Source organism: Magallana gigas, chromosome 2 (genome assembly GCF_963853765.1).
Source record: "Magallana gigas chromosome 2, xbMagGiga1.1, whole genome shotgun sequence".
NCBI classification, from domain to species: domain Eukaryota; kingdom Metazoa; phylum Mollusca; class Bivalvia; order Ostreida; family Ostreidae; genus Magallana; species Magallana gigas.
In genome coordinates, this window is record NC_088854.1 from 21,675,642 (window position 1) to 21,703,018 (window position 27,377).

The 27,377-nt window shown below is 33.4% G+C and overlaps 3 protein-coding genes across 4 annotated transcripts in view; 1 reads left to right on the forward strand and 2 right to left on the reverse strand.

Annotated features, from left to right (window-relative positions):
* LOC105331732 (hemicentin-2) overlaps positions 1 to 27,377 on the reverse strand; it is a 127,469-nt gene that overhangs the window by 77,701 nt on the left and 22,391 nt on the right. For both annotated transcript variants that reach the window (XR_010710873.1, XM_066075582.1), the window contains exons 7-15: positions 19,400 to 19,669; positions 15,597 to 15,869; positions 13,223 to 13,498; positions 12,502 to 12,753; positions 12,102 to 12,365; positions 10,262 to 10,525; positions 9,802 to 10,089; positions 9,359 to 9,649; positions 9,114 to 9,254 (exon numbers count right to left, since the gene is read on the reverse strand). Coding sequence is in view for 1 of the 2 variants with exons in the window: in XM_066075582.1 (XP_065931654.1) it covers positions 9,114 to 9,254; positions 9,359 to 9,649; positions 9,802 to 10,089; positions 10,262 to 10,525; positions 12,102 to 12,365; positions 12,502 to 12,753; positions 13,223 to 13,498; positions 15,597 to 15,869; positions 19,400 to 19,669 (2,319 nt within the window). In the remaining variant the exon portion in view is untranslated. The remainder of the gene's footprint in view (positions 1 to 9,113; positions 9,255 to 9,358; positions 9,650 to 9,801; positions 10,090 to 10,261; positions 10,526 to 12,101; positions 12,366 to 12,501; positions 12,754 to 13,222; positions 13,499 to 15,596; positions 15,870 to 19,399; positions 19,670 to 27,377) is intronic.
* Positions 1,261 to 4,585, forward strand: LOC117685414 (putative nuclease HARBI1). Its single transcript, XM_066075580.1, has 4 exons — positions 1,261 to 1,897; positions 2,532 to 2,644; positions 3,495 to 3,606; positions 3,820 to 4,585. Exons 1-4 carry the CDS (start codon positions 1,471 to 1,473, stop codon positions 4,200 to 4,202), a joined length of 1,035 nt encoding a protein of 344 aa, XP_065931652.1. The 5' UTR covers positions 1,261 to 1,470; the 3' UTR covers positions 4,203 to 4,585.
* Positions 4,310 to 6,737, reverse strand: LOC136272843 (myb/SANT-like DNA-binding domain-containing protein 4). Its single transcript, XM_066075581.1, has 4 exons — positions 6,141 to 6,737; positions 5,532 to 5,599; positions 5,261 to 5,419; positions 4,310 to 5,171 (listed from the first exon to the last, which is right to left on the reverse strand). Exons 1-4 carry the CDS (start codon positions 6,356 to 6,358, stop codon positions 4,867 to 4,869), a joined length of 750 nt encoding a protein of 249 aa, XP_065931653.1. The 5' UTR covers positions 6,359 to 6,737; the 3' UTR covers positions 4,310 to 4,866.

The following is a 27,377-nucleotide window of genomic DNA, read 5'->3' on the forward strand; positions in this document are numbered from 1 at the left end:
GTAATGTGTAATGCCACAAAATTAGCATTACAAGTATGGTAATGTAATTCATTACTTTCCAAAATCTAGTGTAATGCTGGCATTACATGGCATTACTTTGCATTATTATGCTTATTTATGCATGTTCATTTAAAAAATGTGATGCATAAATGAATAGTTGAAATAGCATTTGATTAAATTTATTTTTAAAGAAGAAAGAAAAAGTTATTGAGATAAAAATGTTTTAATTGAATTATTAAAAAGATTTTTAAAGATTCATTTTTGAATTGTTAATATTACTAAATATAACAGCACAATTTCATAACATTTTCAAGAGTGTTGTTATTAAGAGTTTTAATCATTTAAACAATTTACTCTAATCAGTATGCACTTCAATAAGAAATGTGTCAACAACACACTATGCCCCCAGGATAATCTAAGAATCAACTCAATCTATTGTTATAAGAAGTGCTAAACACCCCAACCCCCTTCCCTTCACTATGTCTCAATAGAATAGGAGACAGACATGCACCTTTAAAAGCAAAATGAATGCACTGTCCATCCATGATGAAAATCAATATCACGTCCAGTATTATAACCCATTTGAAAATATTTTTACTTACTTATTCTCTCTCTCTCTCTCTCTCTCTCTCTCTCTCTCTCTCTCTCTCTCTCTCTCGTATATTAAGTACATTGTACATTAGTTTGGACTGATAGAAAATTCAAGATTCATGTATTTTTTCTATTATTGCACTTAATATATCCTAAGATAAAGATCGTCAAACAGTACTTTTCAGTCCAAGCTTCTACTGCTCCTGTAAAACATTTTTTTAGTATAGCTGGGAAGATTTTCAAACTAACAGGATGCAGTTAAAAGATGAACCCTTTAAAACTTCGACCATAAAGTGCAACAGCAATCTTTTGTCTTAAAGTGTCCTCAGAAGAAAGAAATATGATTAAAATACCGTATCTTAAGAAATATAACTGTGAAAAATCATCTGTTTATGAATTAATACAATTAAGTGCCCAAAATTATAGAGATTTGTGTAATCTGGGGAAATATCTCTATCTAGCTTTTGATAACCGCAACATTATTCCATAAATTGTTTTTTGTTATGCATGTAATTCTGTGTCTCTATTTCGTATCAGGACTACATTGTATCATGCCAAATGTCTATAAATATCATTTTACTTATGTAATATGTTGTTCATAATGCCACAAGATGATTATATATTGAGCAAATAAAGAATGACTCTTGTATAGTCATTGAATTTGAACCTGGCCCCGGGGCCATAAAACTTAGCTAGCTCAGATCTGAGACCGAAATTTGAGACGGTCTCAAATTTCGGTCTAAGTCTCAGACTTGGTGTGCCATAAAAAATTCTTGTCTCGGTCTCAGTCTCACTTTCTTAGTTTGGTCTCACTTTTGAGCTCAGAAAGTTAGACAAGTAAATAGGTGTCTAACTTCTTAGTTTTTGCTCACTTTCAATATGGCTTCCGTGGGTGCGAGATTGAATTTATACAACATCATTCAGCGAAGAAGAAAGACGCCCCGTCCAAGAGTTTTTAAGGACAGAAGCAACCCACTGGAAGAACTCCCCGCAGATGAAGTTTTTAGGAAGTACCGTTTTAGGCCAGACACCATTCTATTTATAGTTGGTATGTTCTTCGAAGACTTGGTTCATCCAACATTAAGAAATTCCCCTCTGCCTCCTTTGCTACAAGTTCTGGCTGCCCTGAGGTTTGTGGCGACAGGATCATTTTATAACTTAGTTGGAGAGTCCCTGGGTGTAGCCAAATCTACTACTGGCAGAGCCGCACGCTATGTCTGTCGTCTTTTGGCAGAGAAAGCAGGGAATTACATAAAGTTTCCGAGGGATGTTTCGTCCTACAAGAGCAGATTTTTCGAAATAGCAGGTAAACTTTCATTACTTATCTTCTCGTTTGTTCTCTTCGGACGCCCTGACTTCGTGGTCATAGGAGCGGATCGTCCAGCCTCCATAATGTTTACATACATTTTACCCCAAACTTATCCCTCATATGAAAGACAGTCATGCAAAATTTTCCGCTTCGATTTCTGTCAAAGGTTGGTATTTCGGTAGAAAAATACTTAATAAATAACTATTTAAAAAATCAGGAAAATTCATCGATAGGTAATGGAGATAGAGCGTTTTCAACACTCGCGTTTTCTGCAGATGTTCACTGAACCGTATCTTTATACCGGTGTCGCTAAACACCCGACACAATAGGCTTATTTTACCAATCATCGACGAATTCTACTGAGACATTCACTTTTTATCATAATATTTATTATAATGTTAATATTAAAGCATGCATATAATAAAATCCCAATTAATAATATGAATCATAACTTGTATCGTTTGGGTAAATAGGAGCTCTTGATGCATTTTCTTACTTTCGTTTTCAAACGCCACGGTCGATTTCTGATCAAATCATTTTGTGTATTTTCTTCGCAAGTCGAATATATGAGGTAAGTGTAAAAACATGATGAAAGTTAATATTTGTCGTAAATGTAGAATTTGTGTTTCAGGATTTCCAAACGTGGTTGGATGTGTAGATGGCACGCAGATAAAGATTAAGGCACCGAATGTTAACGAAGGGGAATATGTGAACAGGAAAGGTTTCCATTCGTTAAACGTCCAGGTAATATTTTTTCCAACAAAATGGACTATAAAGATTAAAGTAATATATGCACAATGTATCATTAAGTTAAAATATATAGGATGAGCCTATGCGGATCCAGAAAAAAACATTCCGGGGTGGGGGGGTGGGGGGGTGGGGGTGCGGGGTCAATCCCAACCCTTTGGTTCTGTGCATGTGTGCATTTGCTATTGAATTTTTTAGACATTTGGACTTTTATAGCTAAATTGGCTGCGTTCAAGATCATAGCTGCTACATTATAGGGCTATATATGTACGTTGCAGCCTCAGTGTTAAACAGTAAGCTAACCTACCCACTACATGTACGTAGATATTTGTAGCCTGAATATTTTATGCAATGAATCAAATTCACAATGGCTAACTTAGATACCACTTTGTCACAGACATGGAACATATATATTTAGTGATACTTTGTTCATCCTATAAGTTATGAAGAATTTTTGCATGTATATTTCAGCTTAAAATTAACCAATTATGTCCATGTTATTATAGTCTGTCCCAAGTTATTGCTTCCATCACTTTTTGATGATTTTTAATAAAAATACAGATATGTGTCATAGGCGTCGGAACCGGGGGGGCTATGGGGGGCTTAGCCCCCCCCACTTTTTTTGCAAAGTTATACATAAGCATTAGAAACATAGCATGATAGAGGGTTCAGCCCCCCCCCACTTTTTCTCGCAGAAAAGATTATTGTTCCTAAATTTACCTAAATTATTCACCAAATTTCCCAATGTATTGTTAAACTTTCTTAATTATTATCTAGCAGAATTTGCTTAACATTATCTAGTTAATTACAACTATTTCATTGGACTCATTTTTTCAAAATATTGCAGATGGTATGTGGCCCTGATTTTTGCATCACAAATGTTGTTGCCAAATGGCCAGGATCTGTGCACGATTCTAGGATTTTTAAAGAATCTGTATTATGCAGAGAGTTTGAAAATGGTATGTTGTTTGGTATGTTCTACCATGTTGTTATTCTATACCCTCACCATCTATCTGAAAATAAATTTATAATAATAAGAATTACTTAAATAATAAAAAGGGAGTAACAATTAAAGGTTTTGTTCTCTATAATTCCGATTCAAATTATTACACCTTTATGACTGTGTATTCCATTAAATTGAAAACTGACTATTACATATAAAATTTATGCAGGACACATACAAGGGATGCTGTTGGGTGACTCCGGATATTCGCTCAAGACTTACTTGATGACTCCATATTTAAACCCCACAGAGGCACACATGCAGCGATACAACACGGCACATTGCAGGACAAGGGTGCTAATAGAGCAGACTTTCGGGGTTCTAAAAAGAAGATTTTCCTGTTTGCACAGCGAACTGCGATTATCACCACAGAGGGCATGTGTTGCAGTGGTTGCCTGTTGTGTGTTACACAACATTGGCATCAACAGAGGAGACATCATCTCAAATTCCGATGACAATGACCTTAATGTTGCTGAAGATGTAGATGGTGTAGTTGACATGGGGGGCAATGGGAAAACTGTGAGGGATCACATTGCTCGTAATTATTTCTGAATTACCAGACAATTAATGACTTTGCATCTTTTAATTCTGGTAATTCATTTCTTTTTATTAAATCAAACTATAATTTTCAAAATTTATAAACAGTTAATTGTAGAATAGAAAACTTGTAACCAATTTTATTTGAGACATACATGTAGTAATATTAAGGCAGATATTTTCAACATGCAAAGAACAAATTTCAATATTTTATAAATATAAAAATTTGATTTGATTTATGATAAAAAATCTCACAAAGCAAGTTTCAGAGAGAGAGAGAGAAAGAGAGAGAGAGAGAGAGAGAAAGAGTATTGGTACATATGTATTTGACTACCCTATGTTTTTGTTGACACATTTTACTATATCTAAGTTTCAAATAAAATTTACTTGTAATATTGCCCATATTTACTGAGGTTATATATTTCCTTATTTTAACGCCTTTACCATATTAATAAAATGAGCATGAATCTTGGAGATTGATATTACATGAATGGAATTAGAATATCTTATCAAATAACATGTTCCTTTTTAAAAAGCTAAAAAGCTATAAAACCATATGGTAATTTTAAATAAATGTATGATCAAACAACCCCCCACCCCCCAAAAAAAAACCACACACAATAAAAGGCAAAAATATCAATTACTAGCTATGAGGAAAGATTTTTTTCAAAATACTGGATTAAACTTCTGAAAATTGAGAGAGAGACAAGTAGTTCAAAGAGCCATTTCTTAAAGAGTTTTTCTGCATCTCGATTAATTCCAGTTCTGCAGACACCTTCTTCATTTTCAGCTTAATGTAATCACTCTCCAATCTTAATTTGTCTTTCTCAGCTTCCAACACCTCCAAGTGTATCTCGCTGATGTCCCTACTTCTCTTTCTCTTGGGAGGATTCTTGTCAGCCATCTGCTGGACCGGTACACTTGTACTGGTACATGCAGTCCTGCATGAAGCTTCCTCTGATTCTGGAAGTTGGGGTTGATCTCCTGCAAGAAACATCCTAAATCAGTAATGAGAACAATGAAAATAATTTAATTGAAAATCATTCTAGATAAGATGATGTTTAATTACTTACCTGTAGCTGTACAAGCCGTTTCCAAACCCCCATCTATTCCATCCATTGAGGGCTTTCCTGCTAGGAAGGTCAACATGGCCTCATCCATGGGGGAGGGAGACGGGGGCTTTGGACCACCACCTGTCCCTGGATATTTTGTTTGACTGTTGATTTTTTTGGCTTAAAAAATGAAATGATTTACTGTAAATACAATGATTCATGCAAATGCACATGATATATCAATTTTGAAAAATCTCTACTGACAGAATAAAAAAGTGACTATGTATGTTACCTCGCTGCTTCATATTTGACCATTGCTTCTTAACTTGCTTGACTGTTCTCTTTTTGACCGTTCCCTTTCTATATAAAGAAAAAGGAGACAAAATAAGTTTTAGTAGTTAATGGTGACAGTGAATGCTTTAAATTGTAATTGAATTATCCTTTTTTGTGTGTTTTATTTAAAGGAAACTATCAGTAGTATCCATTCCAGAATGAAATGTGCATCCGTGCCGAATATCTGTGTGGTCGAAATGACGCGACACCCACATTTGTTACTAGCTATGACGTAAAATGTAAACAGTCTGAGTGTCTATAAATAGTTCCTTACTAGGGAGTTCATAAGTCTTTTTTAGGTGAAGGACTTTTTATTATTCGCCAGACTCTGTTGACAAAATGATATGGAAGAGTTGCTTTGCATTTATGAATATAGCTTTTAACTCTTCCGTATAGCCAACTATTTTTTTATACGACACATTCACTCAAAAGCTGATCTTGTCATATTCACGATTGCATCGAGCTGCTGAACCAATAGAATATGCATATGAGAAAATTATTTTGAAAATAATTATTGTGCTTATACTATTTTATTTTCAACATGTTTAAAAATAATTAAGCGACTTACGCATTAACAACGTCCGTTACTTCAAGCCAGGCTCGGTTTTTCTCGGCCTTGCCGCTACTCGCCCCTTTGAACTTTCCATCAATGACTTCAATTCTTTTGGAAACTTCTTCATAGAGAATTTCCCTCTCCAACGGAGTCCAGTATGGCTCGTTTTGGACCTGGTTCATCGTTTTTTCGACGTTTTTGCTTATGAGATAATCAATTTCCCGTTCACCCATATCGGCTGCTACGTTGATTGACGCTGATGACGTCAATTAACGTAAAATGACGTAACAATATGCATACGAACTAGGAAAAGATAACACTGAGTAATAGTTACATTTATAAAATTTATTTTCATATTTTTTTATGCATATATTTTTATTGCGCAATATAGTGGGCGTGGCACTGCCATGTGTCAAACAAAGATCATCCACAATTCACTTGATATCCTGCTAAGTTTAGATCTCACTTTCTGTCTCAAATTAGACTTTCTTAAGTGAGCTTAAACTTCCTTTATGGCACACTCTAAGTGAGACGAACTAAGTTGAGATCAATATCTGAGATTTTTTTTCCGGTCTCAGATCTGAGCTAGCTAAGTTTTATGGCCCCGGGGCCTGATACTGAACATGAACCGGTAGATATGTTAAAGAGTGTTTTATAATTGAAACATTTGCAAAAACTCTTTATTAGCTTTACTTTTTAAAACAAAGTAATGGTAATGCATTACTTTACTCATGTAATGGTAATGCAATGCACTAATTCAAGAAAATCAAGTAATGGTAATGGTAATTTAATGCCCAAATTCATGAAGTAATGGTAATGTAATGCATTATTTTACAATGTAATTCGCCCCAAGCCTGCTATTAAGAATGTCTCACTGAAGCATTATAATTATTCAAATCGGAAAAGTTATTTTTTACCAAAATCGTGACCATGCCCCTTTAAGCATACAATAATGCTATTAATTTCACTGCACTCTGCTTAGTTAGAAAAATCTTACTGAAAAATCTCGGCACGGGCCTTCACCACAGTTAAAACCCCTCTGATATGTACACCCGTATTAATGTAGCAAAAAATTGCAGAATGGCGCCGGAACGATTTTGGAGAAAATTAATGAAGCTGCATTGTAAATTACAGTCAAATTATTCACAAAAACCATTGTGAGGCTGTAAATATCTTTCATCTAAAAATTTAATTCATACGAATGAAGAATTCAACATTTTCACCAGTTTTTTTCTTCTCTTTAAATTTACACACAATGTTGACATTCGGAACTCTCGGGATTTTTTTTTAATATTAAATGCACTGAGTTAGAGTTATCTCACGTATTTCCTTTGATGAATATATGACAAATTTTCAATGAAATTTACACATATTTGTAATATCGTTTCTGAGTTTATCCATACAAATGTCATATTTTGGAAACATAAACTAAACAGCCTCCCGTGATTTAGCGTGAATGAATGCGCATGCGCAAGATTGTAAAATCCAAAAAATTCAGATGATTTCTGGATTTTTTAAAGGCATTTTCTTTGATTATTAATCAGCGAAGCTTGATTGAGAAAAAATAAAAATAAATTGGTTTTCTTCAAGTACCAGTGATATTTAAAATATATAAAACAAAAGACAGTACTCATCCGATTTCTCGATATTAGAGCTTAAAAAATCGAGTCTATTATTTTAACATAGCGGCATAGATGTGTGAGAGTAGAGAAGAAGATTATTAAACATTATATGCATTTACACTATATAGCCATATTACCCCCTTACGGCCCGAATCCCTGAACCAGGGTTTCACAATTTAGGTAGAGGAGGTCGTGGATATCGTAACTATGCATTCAGTTTTTCCCCACACGTGTAGGAGTAATGAAGAATTAATACATTTTCACTATATGGCTATATTGGCCCCATCCTACAGCCTGAACCACTGACACAGGGGTCATGAATTTCACAATTTATGTAGAGGGCTTCATGGATATCATAACCAGTTTTTTCCTCAAATGTGTAGGAGTAGAGAAGAAGATTTTTGAAAATTTTGCTTTTTTTGGGCATATTTGGCCAGTCGGTGGCACCACGGGGGTGGTAAAGCCATGGATTTTACAGTTTAGATTTCTCTTACCATACTAATGCTTCACACCAAAAATGGTAACCATTTGGTCTTGTAGTTTTTAAAAAGAAGTTAAAAATGTGAATTGTTAACACATGACGCACAGACGCACGACGCACAACAACGAATTAAAAAAAAATGGCAATAGGTCACTCTTAACTTGGACAAGTACTTATTAGCAACTTAACAATTTTAAGCTTTATTTAATTAACCATAAACCTTATCCTAGGAATTAGTTTACTGAAAATGTATTATTATTATTAAATGTGTTTTAGTTCTGTCTTTGTCGTTTATCTGGTCAATAAATGACACAACCACACAATATAATGGGTTTCGTGTTATTTTTCTTTAATTCATGCAACAAGAACAAGTTTAGAGAAAGACTTCAGACATTTCTGGTATTCAGAATTCTAATATAAAAAAGTTATAAGTGTATAAACGTAACAGTGAAATTAGAGAAGAAATGAGCATTGTCAATTTGTCATGTATATATAATAGCTAAAAACAATTCTCACATCTAGTAAATGATAATGAATTTTATATAATTATTGAGAAAAAATATTTTAATTCTTGGCATTTTAACAAAAATTAATTTTATTTCTGTGGGGTGTTTTGTTTGGCAAAGATTTTGTTTATTTTGTTTCTATTTTAAGGATAGAGTTCTTCGCTTCATTACATGTACTATAATAAATGTTAAAACATATAATTATTACTAATAAGATTCCCTGTAGAAAACTAATAATTTTTCATAAGCCTATTAAAATCAGTTCCTGTTCCGGGGAGATAAAACAAAACCTCTTTACATCGGAAAGATGATTTAACTTTCTGTAACGGCTTTACAATTATTTTGTAAAATGAATACACAATAAAATATATTATTTTACCTTGATTGTTTGATCCACGTTTTCGCTTGAGTTTGAGTACAGCTATCAGAACTGCAGTGGCTATCAACAGCAGTAATACTAATATACCAATGCCAACTAAAGCATTTGGGTTATCAATGAAACTGGCCGTTTTATCAATATCTATAAAATAAACGTATGATAAAATTTTATTTCAGAAATTTAAAATTAAAAGGCCTTTCTCGGCTGAAATACAAATACTTAATGTTATTAGTAGGGTTCCTTACTCTGCCTGGTACAGTTTACAGTTGTATCTGATTCAGCAACACCGAATGAATTGTTTGCCCGGATTAGGAATGAGTACGGAACATTTGGCTGGATATCTTTAATCCGTGCTGACATAAAGTTTTCGTCTATGGGAACTACTGACTCGGAACGATGTGTTTGCCAAAACGATGAATTATCGGAGTATTCAATTATAAAGTTCTGTGTTGTACCCCCATCAAATCCAGGTCTCCATGAAATAATGGCCGAGTGGGGACAGTCAACAACAAGGTCAGTAGGTCTCTGAGGTGCACCTAAGGATTTGTAGATAGAATAAAACTTAACACAATATTCTGAAACGTGAAATAACAGCAAAAATATCTTTAAAAAGGGTTGTTTTTTGTAGCATTCAGCATTGAATTAATGAACTAGTGTAAAGACATAATCATAGTAGTTTGAATCTTACCCTGTATATGAAATTCCTGCGTTATACTTCCGAGGTCATTTTTCAATTCAAGTTTATATTTTCCAAAATTACTAAAGTTTAATCCGCTGATTTCTATCATTGTATATTCTTTATCATTCTGTATTTGGGGTTCTCTAATCTCTTTGGACTTTTTTTTGTTCCAACGGACAAATGACCATGACACTTCTGCTTTCGGTTCGGCCTTGTATGCTACCGTATAACTAAGCGAATCTCCTACTTGATATCCCTTCTGAGAAAGATTAGAATATCTAACGATAATAGGTGAACCTAGAATACAAGGGGAAAATTGAGATGAATTTATTGGTACATGTATAAATATTTATCAATTTAGATGTTTCAACATGATATATTAAGACATTATCCCAATTGCATCATAAAGATGAAGCCGGCGTATTATCATATTAAAATAACAAAGCATAAATATTATTATAATAATTACATTTTACATTTGCTATGAAAATAAAATTATCTGATCCAGCATCATTGACGGCTTCTACTCTGTATTCTCCCTGATCCAGACAAGACTCTATTGATACATTAAATGAAAGTTGTCCAGTCACGTTTGGTAGGAATGTCAAGGTTTTTGTTTCGTGGAATATCGTCACATTGGACGAAGGAAAACTGTCAACACTGAAAGTTAAATCCAACAGGTCTGGCGCAGTGATTGCTGTTTGATTTTTTGTAGATAGTATCATTGGCTTATCTGAAAAATTTATAGCATTTTAGTCTAAAAAGATTAAAATTACTTTAAAGAAATTTTTCATCTTAAGCCTATATAAACATATATATTAGCATCTATAAGTATTTACTTATAAATTGAAAAAAAAAACTGAAGGGGCACACAAAGTCTTAAGAAATATTTTTGGGAAGTCAACACTTATCTCCATTTCATCATCTATTTAGCAAAGAAAGTTAATGTATCGATAAATTATTTTAAAAAATGAACATATTATCCAGCCTTCGTTTACTAAACAGTATAACAACATTTCTTGAAAAGTTCAACAATGCTTATGCCCCAATATTCACATATTCATCTTTATTATTTCATACGAATATAAAATATCTGCAATATTGCAGAAGTAATCGCGAACGTTATTTCGAAAGAAGTAAGAATTTCATTGCTACTGTTTACTGCTTTTTTCTAACTGGTCATTTTACCTCCATCGTCTGTAAACGTTGTTTATTATGCAGGTATAACTATGTTAATTAAACTTCATTATAATTAATTTAAATCAGTATGAATCGAAGGTATTTAAACATACCTTATCTATACTACATTATTAAAATAATAAGAGTCGACATTTTTGGCTTTAATACCGAGAAATCGGAAGAGTACTGTCTTTTGTTTTATATATTTTTGACATCATTGGTACTTGAAGATTAGCAATTTATTCTTATTTTTTCTCAATCAGGCTTCAATAATTAATAATCAACGAAAATTCCTTTTAAAAATCCGGAAATCGTCTGAATTTTTCGGATTTTACAAACTTGCACATGCGCATTACATTCACGCTTAATCACGGGATGCTCTTTAGTTTATGTTCCAACAATATCACATTTGCATGGATAAACTCAAAAAACGATAATACAAATACGTGTAACTTTTCATTAAGAATTTTCTATATTTTCTGTTCATGAAAGAAAATACTGGAGATTAATAGAATCATTCATTATTACGAGTGTGGGATAGTGAAATTCCACCGAGGGGACAAGATTCACGGTCTAGGACGAGGCTTTGCCGAGTCCTAGACCGTGAATCTTGGCCCCGAGGTGGAATTTCACTATCCCACACGAGTATATAATGAATGATTTTTTTTCTCGCATTATATTACCTTAAAAAATGATGTTTGACAACTTTCTGTTATGACGTTCAAAAGATTACTTTCAGTTTATTCCTCCGCGTGCTTCAAATAGTGCAAGTCAAAATGAGAGCATACGACAGTTTTTTCATCAAAAATATGATAAATTGTAATTAATTAAGCAACACAATTACTTAATGGATAATCTCAATGCACCATTTTGCATTTCCCTACAGCAGACAATGTTTGTTTATGTTTTAAAACGGCGTAGTAATACACAGTGTAAGACAGAAAAATCTCACACTGCTGTCTCACACCGGACAAACCGATCTCAAACCGGTGATGATGCGAGAAAACTCTATCTCAGTGCGTTTAATATGAAAAATTCCGAGAGAGTACTCAGTGGATTTACACACATGTAAGAACAAACAAAATAAATAAAACAATGAATTTAAAAAAGCGATACTGTATCAAACATACACTTTATCTTGATATTTTGGATATTAGATGAATTCCTGTAGGCATTCATTAAAGAATTCTTAGCCGCACAAGTGTATCGACCAGACATGTTTCTGTGTACCGGCTCATTGAAGTATCTTTTATCCAGCAACTTTTCGTTTTGGTAAAACCGATATGTGCACATCGGTTGACAGTCAGCATAACAGCTTATTGTTAACCTATCATGTCCTTCTATCAAATGTTTATGTGAGCTCCAATACTGTATTGTCACATATTTTGGATCATCTATTCAGAAAGGAAAATATTTCAATGCACAATAATTAACTCAAATTAATATAGACAATAGTATTATCTCTGATTAGGTCAAAATGTTTAGAAAATGCCAGCACCATACTGGTGTAATATCATTACTTGTACTTACACTGTACAGTCATATTGTAGTATCCAGACTTTGTTCCAAAATAGTCAGTAACTTGACATCCGTATCTCCCACTGTCTTCTTTAGACAGTCTATGAAACTCCAGAACTTGTGTTCTCTGATTCATTGATGTCCCATTATGATACCAACTGTAAGATTGACATCCATTGTAACAGCTAGCGGAACAAGTTAGTGTAAAGCTTCTATTTTCTATCGCAGGTAAAGACGGTATAATTGTTACATTGTCTGGCCCAACTACAATAGTTATGATTTATTTGATATAAAACAATCATATGTCTACATTAAATCGACAATACTTATAAAATATGGGCCAATTTGTTTACGTCGAACAAATATTTATTTGAATATGTTTTACAGTGTAATTCCTTATTAGAATGATAGGAAAGGAATGAATGAGCTTATGAATATGCCTTCAAGTTATTCTGAATGAACAGGAATATCAAAATAATCTTTGAGAAATATATACTGTATGTATGCAAGAAAATAGTACCCCCTTTCGTCCTCGTTGTTAGCGGCAAATTCAAGACTGATAAAATTCAAATGAATTTTCAAATTTTTTTTAATTTGAAAGAGGATCTACTTGTAACTGTGCCTGGGCGAATCCAAGACGGGGAGAAAACATTCGCAAGTGTAGAAGAGCGAAAATACCAGTAAAACCAGATATTTTTAATATTTTAATGATAGATTAAGTGCTTATTCCTACCTTTAATTTTGACAGTTATCCATCTGCTATAGTTATATGATTTAATAGCATTCGATGCAAGACATCGAAATCTGGAAGAACTACGGTAGTAGTAAGGTCTTGTGGCAAACAATTTGTTTCCTGTTGTGTAGGAGTATCGATATCCTTCTCTGTACCACCTGTAGGTACACTCTGGTAGACAGTCCGCCTCACAGGTGATGTCGTGTAAAGGTTTCCCATATCGTTTTGTGTAGAAAGTGTCGTCACCTGGGGTAATTGTGACGTCTCCTGGAGGGTCTGAAAGAAGTCAAAATGCTTTATTTGATATAAAAAAGATGACACAATAATACTATTACTTAGTCAAGTAACTTGGTTAAAAATTTATCAATGTTTTATCAAAAAATGTTGTAAGGTGCCATCAACATATTTTTATACTACTGTTGCCTCGATCGTATTTACTATAAGGCCATTATTCAATTAAATTGTTTACTTCTGATCACTCGACTATTTGATAAAATTGCCGAGCCAATTTTTAATTGATGTAATAAATTTTCGAATAAGGAATGCACGGTTCAAACCCTGCGAACATGTTTGGAATGGTTTTTTTTTTATCGTTGTTACGTCTGTTAAATCAAGAGGTATTCGAGTGAAAGTTTACTTGACTTGTGCAAAGTCCAAGATTTGTGCAGTTCTTGTGTTCCAATCGGAAGTATCAGCGTATAATATTTTCAAAATGACTAGAAAATGATCGTTTTTCATGTTTGATTTATCTTCCAGTTATTTGTACTGTGTTGATATTCTGAGCAAAATTGTAATTTCTGATCATCCACTCTACCCGTGATAAGAGAAGATACACATTGGCTTGTTAGTTTTGTTTATGCTTTTAATGTGCAATACCATGCTTTTTGGACAATAGGTGACATTTTTCTGACTTTTTGAATGATTTTGATATTTTACATGCCAGGAAAACGTCAGAACCGGCGCCATTAATGTTAAATAACACAAGCCTTATAATCGACACCGATGCATGATCAAAATGAACTTCTACTAAACGAATAATATACCGAAAATCTACTTAATAACTCACACTAAATAATGCTAAATTACCAACGCGCTGATTTAAATCTGGTGAATTTTATTTTTAAGGAGAACAAAAATCAAACAAGAGATGTTTGTGAAACATTAATGCCCCCTCCCTTGGAAATATCCACGAAGAAAGTTAACGGAAACTGCAAATAGAATTTTTCTAAGTCAAAGGGGTATAACTCTGTCGAAAATTGCTTAATTGTAACCAAAATCGAACTTGACATAGACATTATTATGATAAATCAGTAAACTAAATCTCATTTCAAGATGTGCAACCTCTGTAAAGAAAATGAACGGAAACTATTGGTGGACCGGCCGACCCACGGACCGATCAACCGACATACAGACAGACAGACGGACAGCAGCAAAGCAATATGCCCATCCTTCTTCGAAAGGGGGGAGGGGGCATAACAATTAACAAATTTGTCACCAGTTATAAAAGTAGGTACAGAATTCAGCACATCATTCAACAACATGTCTCAACACAGCACAGACAGGGCTGAAGCGCAAGCTAAAAACCCACACCATTGAAACAAAGTTTCAAGCAATTACCAGGCACGAAGCATTGTTTTGAAAGTGGGGGGGGGGGCGGCAGACGCATCCATTTCATTCCTTATTTTCTTATTTTCATACCAATTTTTTTACATACTCCAAAAAAAGTGGGGGGAGGGGGGGCAACTCCATGTAAATTCTATTTTTTATACGTAAATTTAAAAACAATTAGTTGCTGCGAAAAAAGCCCCCCCCCCCCCTTGATGCTACGTGCCTGATTACCGATGGCGAAAGACGCATAGAAAGTAAAGCGGCCATTGCCATGAAATACGGGATCCCCCAACTGCTGGGTGGCTGTCACGCTTCAAGGAGCTTCACAGCATCACCTTTAAGCGTGACTGTGGGGAATCGAAAAGCTTTGCTGGGGTTTTTCTCCTTAAGTTTATGCGAAAATGTGTTCGTTTTGCTTATAAATATATAAACATTATTAAATTTCTATGCGACCCCCCCCATTCGCCAATAAAAATGTGGAAATCGCAGTATAGGGTTGATCGGCAAAAAGAAGTTAATGTATCAACAGCAGAAATGAATGATTTCCTATTGTTACAGCTATAACCTTTTAATCTTTATTTTTTGTTCTGGCACAGTAAAATAGAGACAGCTTCAAATCACTAAACGTCTAAATTTCATATTCGATCATAAGTAACCCGAATCCCGTACTATTTTGATTGATGTTTTCTGAGGTTCATTTGCCGCGCACATTTACCCCCACCCCTCAAAAAACCCCGTTAAATATTTAGAATCACAAATAACTTACATTGAATAGTGAGATTTACTGGATTAGACTCTACTATCCCTTCCACTCCACTTGCTTGACAGTGATATAACCCAGACATCGATCGGTCCCGCCGTATATCAATGACTGGATTATCCCTCAAGAGTGATCGTTTATCTTTATACCAAGCTATTTTACATGGAGGGTTACAGCGTGACCAGCACTTCAGAGGAATTGTCATGGAAGTGTCTTCTTTCTCGGTTATGTCAGAAACGAGATGATTTTTTCCCAAAACACTTGCAGTTCTTGGTCCATCTTCAATGTAAAGAACTTATGATAATTAACATCACGGTATTTTTAAGTTCATTCATACATAAACGCCTCACAATAAATAAATACACGTATCTTTCACATGATGCAGTACATAATAATAATAATAATAATAATAATAATAACTAGAGCAAAGCTCGTTGCAAAGCAACGAGTGGGTCTTCCGGTGGTGTCGAGAGTAAAGATAGAAGCTCCTGTAAGAAGCAGATTTCTAAAACCAACTACAAAGAAAATAAAAAATTTTTTTTTAAAAAAATCGAATAATTCTTAGTACGACTTAACAATGTCTGAATGATTTCAAGAACGAATTAACAAAAACCTTTACAATTTCTAGAACGACTTAATAAAAAAAAGTCCCGAATGTCTTCAAGTACGAATTAACAATTTCCGAATTATTTTAGGTATGAGTTAATTTAACTTTTAAAATAACACTATTTTCTTAACCAAGAACGTGGAAACAAAATTTCCGGAAAACTCAATTTTTAAATCCCAATATTTTTGTAATGCATCGTCCGATTTTAAAACGGATTTCAGTTTTAAATTAAGCTTAAGAAAAGCTCCTTTGTTGTTTTATGACTTTTATCAAATTGTTGGTCAGAAAAGAGTTATTATAAAAAGACTTAATAGCCCTTCTGGTCCCTAATTTGAGGGGTCAGCCCTTTTTTTATATCAAATAAAAGGTCTTGCTAATATAAACATATTTTGTTCTACAAATGTTAACGAATGGTTAACCGTTATCGAGATATCTAAACAACTGTATTTTAGGGGCCGACCCTTTAACTCTTTACCGGGGCCACTAATAACAACATTTATGGTATCATATTGCTCAGAACATTATTTTGTTCTACATTGCTTTTAAAAAATATTTCTGCTTTTTCAGATATTTTAAAATGATCAAAGTTTTGAACTTCTGGCCCCTTGAAACCCCTAATTACGTAATATATGACTAAGGTATGATACTGTATAGATAAACAATTGTACAATGAACATTTTTGCTTCTATAATTAATAACAAATTATTGTTCAGTAAACAGTTCTTGTAAGAAGATTTAAGACCCCTCTTGACCCTTAATTGGAGGGGCCAGCCCCTTTTTCTTGATATCAAATGAAAGGTCTTGCAAATATAAACATATTTTGTTCAACAAGTGTTCACGAAATGTTAACCCTTCTTAGGATATCTTTACAAATGTGTTTTAGGGGCCGGCCCTTTATCTCCTAAATGGGGTCATGAACAAAAAAATTTAAGGAAGCATATTGTACAGAACATTATTTTAAGCAACTTTTGTTCTACAATGCTTTTCAAAATATTTCTCCTTTTTCAGATATTAATGATCGAAATTTTGAAATTCTGGCCCCTTTAAACCCCTTATTACGTAACATATGACTTAGGTATGGTACTGTATAGATAAACAGCCGAACAATGAACATTTTTGCTTCTATAATTAATAACAAATTATTATTCAGTAAAGAGTTATTGTAAGAAGACTTTACAGCCCTCTTGGCCCCTAATTTGAGGGGCCAGTCCCTATATCAAACGAAAGCCCGTGTAATTTGAAACAACTTTTGCATTACATCTTATAACAAAATATTTATACATCAAAAGATATCACAGAAAATGTGCAAAAATTTCGTGAAAAAATTTGGTGCCAATTTTCAGGTTCAGGCGAGCTTGAAGGCCTTTAGCAATTTTCATCATTGGAAGCATGGGGGTACATCTACATACATTCATCTACAATCCCTGAAAATTTCAAGCTTATATCTTGATTAGTTTCGGAGGAGATGCGTGGACAAAATGACCCTAAAAAATTTACAAAATCATCAATATCTGAAACCGGAAGTGACGTCATCATTTAAAATTTTTATTAAATGTAGCGCCGATCATGCTTTATTTTTCCTGAAAATTTTGTGCGAATCGGTTGGATAGTTTTTGAGAAATAGCGCTCCAAAAAAGTCAGAAAAAGAAAAAAAAGAATAATAAAGAAAAAGAAACCGTAGAATAACAAGAGGGTCTTCCGTTGGAAACGGAAGACCCTAATAACAGTTTAATAAAGCCAAACAGTTCTTGTAAAAGCAGATTTTTAAATTCAAATAAATGTTTGCATTCATTTATAAAAGGTCAGGATTTAATTAGACTGCGTATCAGTTTCTGCATAAAAATACATGTAACGTGTAAAAACAAAGGCGATATATGCTTTAATAGATAAACTAAGTATCTGTACCATAATTACCTACGTGCGATAAAGGAAGAATTCTTCGTTGATGTAAATATAATTTATTGATAGATAGAAATTAAAAAAAAGTTAATTAATAAAATATCATTGTGATAGCATGGTGGATAAATCCTTATCATTTTTTTTTATGAATCGGTAAAACGTCACTTAAGGAACTATCATATAATTTTATATCTTAAAAATTGCAAGTTTGATTACTAGAATCTTAGTGTGGTTTAATGGGGTTTATTTGATATTAAGATTAATCTCTAAAATTTTTACAAATTTTGAATATTAAAAAATTAATCCCATCTTGAAGTTTACATTAAAGTCTATAGGAAAAATGATTTTTAAATGTATCTTTACAGTACAAAATTTTTTCTCACAAATCTCTTAATGAAAAGTTGCAAAACCTTTCTTGTTCTTTGACAATGCTAAAAAAAATTTCATTTTTTACCGTACATATATTTATGTTAAAACCCCTTCTTTACTTTTCAAGGCAACATTGACGCTTGTTTGTTTCCATTTGAATAAAGACAGTAACACCTCTTGATAGTTAAAATATTGTCATTTATTTAAAAATGACGCAAAAATTATAGAACTTATATTATCCCAAAAATCCTGAAAAAAACCGAATTCGCCAAAGCATCAACTTTTTGTGTATGGTCCGTTCACAATTATTTATCATTTTCTGCTTCGTTGTCCGCTTCGTTCCGTAAACAAAATAAATAAAAAAGCTTGTCTCTGAAATTCCTGAGGAAAAACATTGTGCTCTAGAAACTAAAAATATACTGTCTGTGGCACAATTGTTTCTTTAAGTCTGGTCTCAATCTCTTTATTTTCAAATTTCCAACCGCTCTGTGACCCTAACTCCAACGGAAGTAGTAATATTCCGCCGAGCTTCAATCGTTTTTCTCTAAAGAACGAGTGAATAATCTATCCTACTTCAACTAATTAGACAGAAAAAGTGTTGTCTTGTAAAAAAAAAAAGAGCTTTATTTATTTAGTCTGTTAATCAACTACTGCAGCATTGTTGAGCTATTTATTGTTACGATATGTTGATCGAACAGGCTTTCTAGGTGAACACAAAAAAAGTGTGTAGCAATGTTTATTTGCTACAAGAGTAAATATAAAAAAATAAAGTATCATGTTATGTGTATATTGATATATAAATAAGCGTTGGTACATGTCGTGATCAAATCTTCCATAAAGGCCGACCTGATCATGTGACTAACCGGTATTTATTTCCCCATATACTAAAAACAGATACCTCATTTCTTAAATGGAATTAATGATTTATACTTACGTAAAATTGTCAATTTGAAGTTATTCTCTGACTTTCTGTTTTCCGCGATGCATACGTATGTCCCATCATCAGAAAGGTTTGGTCTACGACTTTTAAATATGCTGTCTCCCGACTGAATATATTTGACGTATTGTGAATCTTTCTTTACTTCAATATAATAAGACTTACAGTTGAAGTTACAATCTATTTTGCACAATACGTCACTGGGCAATGTTTCGTTAATTCTTAAGGTCAATTCATTATTCCTTGATTCCAAGATGACAGTTTTATCTATAAAAAGACAGAAAGCTGATGAAAATATCAAAAATAAAAAAAAATAAAAATTAATGAACGAAATACATATTTTATAAGAAAAATGTACCAATTCATCACAATAATTTGTTTCAAAATCACAAATGTGTGAATTGTGAGGATACACGGTATATTTAGTTGATATATTGATGAGGATGGAAAGTACATGGCTTTTAAATATACGTTAATTAAGTTAAGCCCTTAGTTTTTTGCACGCTACATATTTAAGCCAAATAAAAATTATCGGAATTTGCACAACAATATTTTATTGTATCATAACTGTGAAATTACTGTATGCAATATGAAACAAAATTGTAAGTAATTAAATCTATGCTAAGGTCTACAACAGGAATGTTACTTTCTTCAATTTTGTTTCAAACCACATTACCATTATTGATGTTTTAGGGTACATTTTTCATGCTTTGATCTACTATTATTCAAAATTATGTTATTTTGGATGCCATTGAATAGACTTCTTCTAACATATTAAGCTTTTTCAGATGATCAGTTAGAGTTCTAGAATCTGGACAAAACAGAGATCTTGATTTTCCGTTGCTTATGTTATAATGTTACACCTTTGCTTAATCTTATTATTCATCATTTCAGAGCTGCCACTACTAAGATTTTGTAGCACATGTATTTTCCAACACCTTGACGTCTGTGTTAAGTATATGATCGACAGTAAGTATTTACTTGTATAAATTTAATTCATAATGCAGTATTGACCACTTATTAAGTCGATTATCAGGTCATGTCAGACATTGATATGGGTGACACTGAACCAACATTTTATATAGTATTTTGTGTGATAAGACAAATTTAAAGCTAAATCGTTTTTCCTCATTAAATTTTTCAACAAAATAAATAAATCTTAAATTTTCATGATTTTTATCGTATCCAAAAACTGTAGAATTAAGTTCAATTTACAATCAAGCTTTCATTTACACTTGTCTAAACTTGTTATACAATATTGTAGACTGATTATTACCACAAGTAAACGCTTTCAGCATACAGGCCGCCGATAACCACTAGAAAATTTGGAATAGCTTTCTAACGTGCTGACCACCGCTTCCCGATGCATTAGACCTTTACAAAATGTTCATATCCTCATTTCTACATAGACAACATACACCAGCGACCTTCAAACAGCGTATTCCCTATTCAGGTACAACTAAACCACCTCAATCAATGTGCTTAAAGGTCCTAACATGGGGCCTATTCTTTGAAATAAAAATAACCATATATTTTGGCCTCTTCATAATGATACATGTCCCATTGTTATGTACTTCCTTGGGATAAAGTTTAATCCTATTACTATTTTGATAGTTGGAGGTGTATTCTATTTAAAAAAAAAACCAAAGAAATAAAAAAACCAAAACAAAACAAAAACCAAAAAAACAACAACAACAAAACAAAAATAAAACCAAACAAACAAACAAATTGTATCACAGTAACCCATACTACTTAGTATAATCTTTGTCATTATCTTCATGGTGCCTTGTTTGTCAAATGTTAACTTTAACTTATTGAGTTTCCATTAGTCCATCCTAATTTTGGTCTTTGGTTCAAATTCTACAGATTTGCGCGTTTTCATTGCTGCTTATAACATGTTAATCACTTAATAGGGATAAGGATAAATTCAGTGTCCCATAACTATTCCTAAGCTTTACAGTCATATTTACGCATGTTGATTAAAAGTACCTGAGTTTAATTCCTAGGGAGTGGGCTTACATATGATCCAAATAAAGGATATATTTATTACAGCAACATCTCTCATTACAACTAACTTAAGTCTGTTTCTTTAATTCAGTCGAAGGCAGAAACAGAGGAACATTAGCGTGTTGGAACGAAATCTGCTTGCGGAGGGTTCAAATTTTTCTTAAGCTCAAATGAATATTTGGCATCAATCAACTAGAAACATCTAGGGCCTCCTGAAGGCATGGTTCAATATAGTCTACCATCGCAATGATTATAAGAACCGGTATGCATTTTAAAAGTTCAAATATTTCATAGAAGTTGTCAGAAAGTAGCATTAAGTTCTTGCTCAATGTACTACCTCATCTAAAATTTAATGTCCCATGTCAGCTTCAGACATATTTTGTCATCATCTCAAATCCTGGCAACTAATTTGCCTTGATCTTAGCAACTTCTCAAACATCACTCATTGCCCATAAGATGCTTTTCCTCCTGTCACCTACAGACTTATTGCAGCGCTTCCAACATGCAGTAATTTAAGTACTCCTTCATTTACAAGCTACTTGTTCATCTCGACTCACCTTCAAGCTTCTTTATTTCTTGTGAGTAAAAAGATCACATTGTGCATCTTATTGCAAGGAATTTGAAGCTTTAATCATGTACCGTAGTACAATCACTCCTGATATCCACAAATAATCAAGTTGGTGAGGCAACTACTTCTCCTACCAGCCAGGTGGATTCTGCTATTTATCGCAAGTTTCAGCAAATTATTTCATACATGGCCACCTGGTAAGGCCAGTCGCTTAGCTACTTCAATTGCTATCACATTATACCTGTCCGCATTTTATTCATACTTCACCTCTTTAATAGTCTTTTAAGATTATAAATTTAGTCTACTTGTTTGGGGACAACCTGTTAAGGTACATTACTCACCTAGACTTATACTTTTCAAGACAAGACACTATGTCGCAAGATGATGGTTTAAATGTTTGTTAAACTGTATCAATCAAATTGATTGTGTATTAAAACAAGTATCAGGCTTGTGAACTGAATATTAATTCGAATCTGCTTGAGATTTTTATTAATGTTTACGGCATCAATTTAAAAAAAAAATTACATCCAAATTGCAATTTATTTAACACATTTGGCCTATATACTTCTTCCATCATAATAATTTATATCTGTCATGATCATTTAATTTTCTGCTAATATTAGAAACTATTTCAATGTGTACCGAGTATGGTGTTCCGATGGGGCCACTTCGACTCTCGCACTTTCGCCTTTAGGTCGAAGATGCGAGAGTGCGAAGTTGCGAAAGCAAAAGTGGGAGAGTGCGACGGCGAAGGAGCGAAAATGCGAAGATGCGACGGCGAAGTTGCGATGGCGAAAGTGCGAAGGCGAAGGAGCGATACTACTATCGCCCCTTCGCCTTCGCAACTTCGGACTCTCGCCTTCGCAACTTCGCACTTTCGCCTTCGCCTTTTTTGATAGCATTCAGAAAGTCTTGGTCGATTACATAGAATTTGATGCAGGCACCGTACTTGCCAAGGTTTTCCGATTAATCCATGATATTATTGGTACGCATGCGCTAGGCCATTGTGCTTACTATGAATGTTTATAAATATCTTATGTGTAAATGTGACATATATGTTTACCAGTGCTGGCTATGCCTAATCATTATTTACTCCACATAAAAAGTAATATCCGCCATAATGTGTACATATGCACTTCCAGATTCCTGTCACTTACCAGCTGTCTGTTTACCGTGGATCAAACACAGTAACATTCTAATTTCATTATATGCGACACTCCTTGCTTATGTATGGATCTAGAGGGGGAGAGGGGGTCGGTCCGCCCCCCCCCCCCCCGAAAATTCAATATTCTGAACCCCTTGTGAGGCCCAAGAATCGTCCAGGGGCCAAAGTCTAAACAATTTTTAAGAATCAAAAATATGTCAAAATGCTTGCATAATTAAACCATATATTATAACATTTCAGTTTTTGTGTATAATTGAATTGTTTTGCTTTGTAAAATTGGATCCCATCCCCACCGGGCCCCATACTACTTCTCAAAATTTTGATTTGATTGAATTTAAATCTAAATTATTTGAGGTTGCTTTCACTTAAGTTACAGCTTTTCTAGGCAAGTGGTATTTTAAAAGAAGATTTTGAAAGATTTTTCTCTATAAAATTCCTACGTAAAAATTCAATACCCATATAAGCCCCATTTTACCATCGGGGATCATGGTTTGAACCAACTTTAATCTATCTTACCTAAGAATGCTTCCACTCAAGTTTCAGATTTCATGGCTGATTGGTTTTTTGAGAAGAATATATATTCCTATGAAAAAATTCAACCCCCATGTAGCCCCATTCTACCCCCGGAGATCATGGTTTGAACAAACTTAAATCTACTGTACCTAAGGATGTTTCCAAAAAAGTTTCAGCTTTCCTAGCTGATTAATTTTTCGATAGGAAGATGTTTAAAGATACATGTATACTCAATATATTCCTATGTAAAAGCCCCCCCCCCCCCGCCCTCAATTGTGGCTCCACCCTAGCACCAGGGGGGTCATGATTTTCACAACTTTGAATACTACCTGAGATTGATTTTACATGTTTCAGCTTTCCCGGCAGATTATTTCTGAAAGGAAGATTTAAAAGTTTTACCCTTTATATTCCTATGTAAAAAATTTGACCCTTTATTGTGACCCCACCCTAACCCAGGGTGTCTTGATTTTCACAATTTTGAATGTACGCTATCTGAGAATACTTAAATTTCAGCTTTCCCAGCTGATTAGTTTCTGAAAGGAAGACTTTTAAAGATTTACCCTATATATCTGTACTACTAGATTAAAATAATAGACTCAAATTTTTGGCCTATAATACCGAGATATCGGAAGAGTACTGTTTTTTGTTTTATATATTTTAAACATTTTAAACATTATTCATTTGGTATTTGAAGAATACCAATTTGGTTTTATTTTTTCTCAACCAAGCTTCGCTAATTAATAATCAACGAAAATTCCTTTTAAAAATCCGGAAATCATCTAGATTTTTTTTATTTTACAATCTTGCACATGCGTATACATTCACGCTAAATCACAGGAAGCTCTATAGTTTATGTTTCCACAATATTACATTTGCATGGATAAACTCAGACACGATATTACAAATACGTGTAAAGAGGTATAGCGCCTTTTCCTTATTTTGCCTACACCTGTGCTTGGACGGAAAGTACCTGTTACTAAAAATAGCTTCAGGTACCTAACTGTCGCAATATGATTTTCGAAACCTGGATACACTGTACTGATTTTATAATGGTGTCTGTAACAACTGATTTGTCATAAATTCGGGAAACTCTGTGTATAACAGTTGTTGATATTCTGAACCGTGCACGTGATAAGTTCAAACAAAATTCAATGGTTCTAAGTGTAAATAGAGTACAATGTCATGTAAAGTGTTAATGAAGAGATCTATATAAATTGTGTGTGCTCATACTCAGACTGAATTAAGAAAGATTTTTTTAAAAAAACCTACAAGAATAGATACATGTAACTTAACCTCTCTATTATGCTCATGTTTTAATTTAAGTGAAATAAAATTACCACTTAGTGGATTCGATCCAGCGACCACAAAATCAAAAAGATCTCCGCGTTACCACTGGGCCACGAATCTAACATTTTCATCAGATGCATTTTCAATATATATCGCTAAATACATGATTGTATTAAAAAAGACACTAATTGAAATATTTGTCTAATTTTCAGTACGAAGACCACGTTAAACCAAAACTTATACAATATAAACGTATACTACAATACCTGTAGAACGTAATTTTAATCGTATATCTTTGGTTTAGAGCGGTTCAAATAGTCAGATATCCAATTTCTGATCGTATACTAACTACTTTCCTATATATCCTTAATAAAACCTGAATATTTTAATGATGTCGTGTAAGATGATTAAGACTCTTAGAGCATGGTGATTGTGTAATTTGCGTTTCTTTGAATATATTTTAACTAAATATTGTACAATATTGAAAATATCTTATGTTTGCAAAAGACTATATTTGAGGCCAAATCGTATATTAAGTGCGATATACCTCTTTTCATTGAAAATTTGTCCTATATTCTGTTCATCAAAGGAAATACCGGAGATAACTCTTACTTAGTTCATTTAAGGTGGCTCTATACACCCACAGTTTATTCAAATTTTCAGTAGAAGACCACAAAACATATACTTATCAAATATTAAAATAACTAGACAGATACTATTTTGTTTCAGGGATAAGAGCTTTGTTCAACAAATGTTTTGAAATTCGTCACCGTTCTTCAGATATCTGAGAAAAAAAGTTTTAGGGGCCAATCCCTTATCTCCTTATTGGAGCCGCTGAACCAAATTTTGAAGGTTGCATTTTGTAAAGTACATCATTTTGGGCATCTTTTCTTCTATATACTGCATTTAAAAAGTTTTTACTTTTTGAGATATAGCTGGTCATAGTTTATGGACTCTTGACCCTAAAATATCATTATTACATAACATATGAATAAATCATTACATTACTTGGATACAGAACTGTAAAATAAACATAGGCCTATTTGCTTTTATAGCCTTTCATTGAATTTCCCTCAGTAAAGAGCTACAGATAAAAGATTTTAGAGCCCTTGAGTTCCCTAATTTGAGGGGCCAGCCCCCTTTTTTGATATCAAATAAAATGTCATTTAAATGTGAACACATTTTGTTCAACAACTGTTTAGAAATTCGTTACCGTTCTTGAGATATATGGGAAAGAACATTTTAGGGGCCGATCCCTAAACTCCTTACAGGAGCCGTTTAACGAAATTTTGAAAATTGCATATGATTTAATACATCATTTTGAGCATCTTTTCTTTTATACTGCATTTCAAAATATTTTTCCTTTCTGAGATATATGTAATCAAAATTCTGGACTTTTGGCCCCTAAAAACCCCTATTTACGTAACACATGATAAAATCATTACATTGCTTGGATACATAACTATAAAATAAACATATTTGCTTCTATAACTGTTCACAAAATTTCCAACGGAAGACCTTATTGTTTTCTTTTGGTTTCTTTTTCCCTATTATTATTTTTTTTCTTCTTACAAAATTTGTGCAGGCGATTTTTCGGATATGGCTTAGCCGATTTTCATGAAACTTTTAGACCTAATAGATATTCATCCGAACTTAATATACATTTTTTTATTTTGATGACGTCATTTCCGTTTTTGAGAAATGACGTTTTAGCGATTTTCAGAGGGTCGGATTGTCCAGGGATCTCCTCCTAAACGGTAAAAGATATTGAGTTCAAACTTTCAGGGATTGTAGACAAGAGATTGTAGATGTGCTATTTGGCATCAATATTTGTCATACTCAAGAGGCGTCAAAGCTCGCCTGGTCCCGAAAATTGAGACTAAAAAAAAGTCGTAATTTTTCATGGTTTTATTAGTTTATCTCTTTTCTGAAAAATATTTTGTCAACACATGTAATGTAAAAAAAGTTTATATTTACAAGACCTTTTATTTAATATCAAAAGAAAGGGGCTGGCCCCTCAAATTAGGGGACCAAAGGGCTCTAAAGTCTTCCATCTGTAGCCCTTTACTGAGGGACATTTTGTGAACAGTTATAGAAACAAATATGTTTATCTTACAGTTATGTATCCAATCAATGTAACGATGTTATCATGTGTTGCGTAATTAGTGGTTTTTAGGGGCCAAAAGTCCAGAATTTTGATCACCCATACCACAGAAAGGAAAAATATTTTGAAATGCAGTAAAGAAGAAAAGATGCTCAAAATGATGTACTAAATATTATGCAATCTTCAAAATTTCGTTAAACAGCCCCTAAAAGGAGATAAGGGAATTGCCCCTTAAACGTTCTTTCCCGTATATATCAAGAACGGTCACGAATTTCTAAACACTTGTTGAATAAAATGTGTTGATATTTAAATTACCTTTATTTGATATCAA

What these genes read in the sequence shown, in the direction of transcription:
- LOC117685414 (XM_066075580.1), top strand. Translation starts at nt 1,471, where the DNA reads ATGGCTTCCGTGGGTGCGAGATTGAATTTATACAACATCATTCAGCGA. An exon ending in CAGATTTTTCGAAATAGCAG is followed by an intron (nt 1,898 to 2,531) that starts GTAAACTTTCAT and finishes TTTGTGTTTCAG; the next exon opens with GATTTCCAAACGTGGTTGGA. An exon ending in TCCATTCGTTAAACGTCCAG is followed by an intron (nt 2,645 to 3,494) that starts GTAATATTTTTT and finishes AAAATATTGCAG; the next exon opens with ATGGTATGTGGCCCTGATTT.
- LOC136272843 (XM_066075581.1), bottom strand. Translation starts at nt 6,358, where the DNA reads ATGGGTGAACGGGAAATTGATTATCTCATAAGCAAAAACGTCGAAAAA. An exon ending in GTAACGGACGTTGTTAATGC is followed by an intron (nt 5,600 to 6,140) that starts GTAAGTCGCTTA and finishes TTCTTTATATAG; the next exon opens with AAAGGGAACGGTCAAAAAGA. An exon ending in AACGGCTTGTACAGCTACAG is followed by an intron (nt 5,172 to 5,260) that starts GTAAGTAATTAA and finishes TGTTTCTTGCAG; the next exon opens with GAGATCAACCCCAACTTCCA.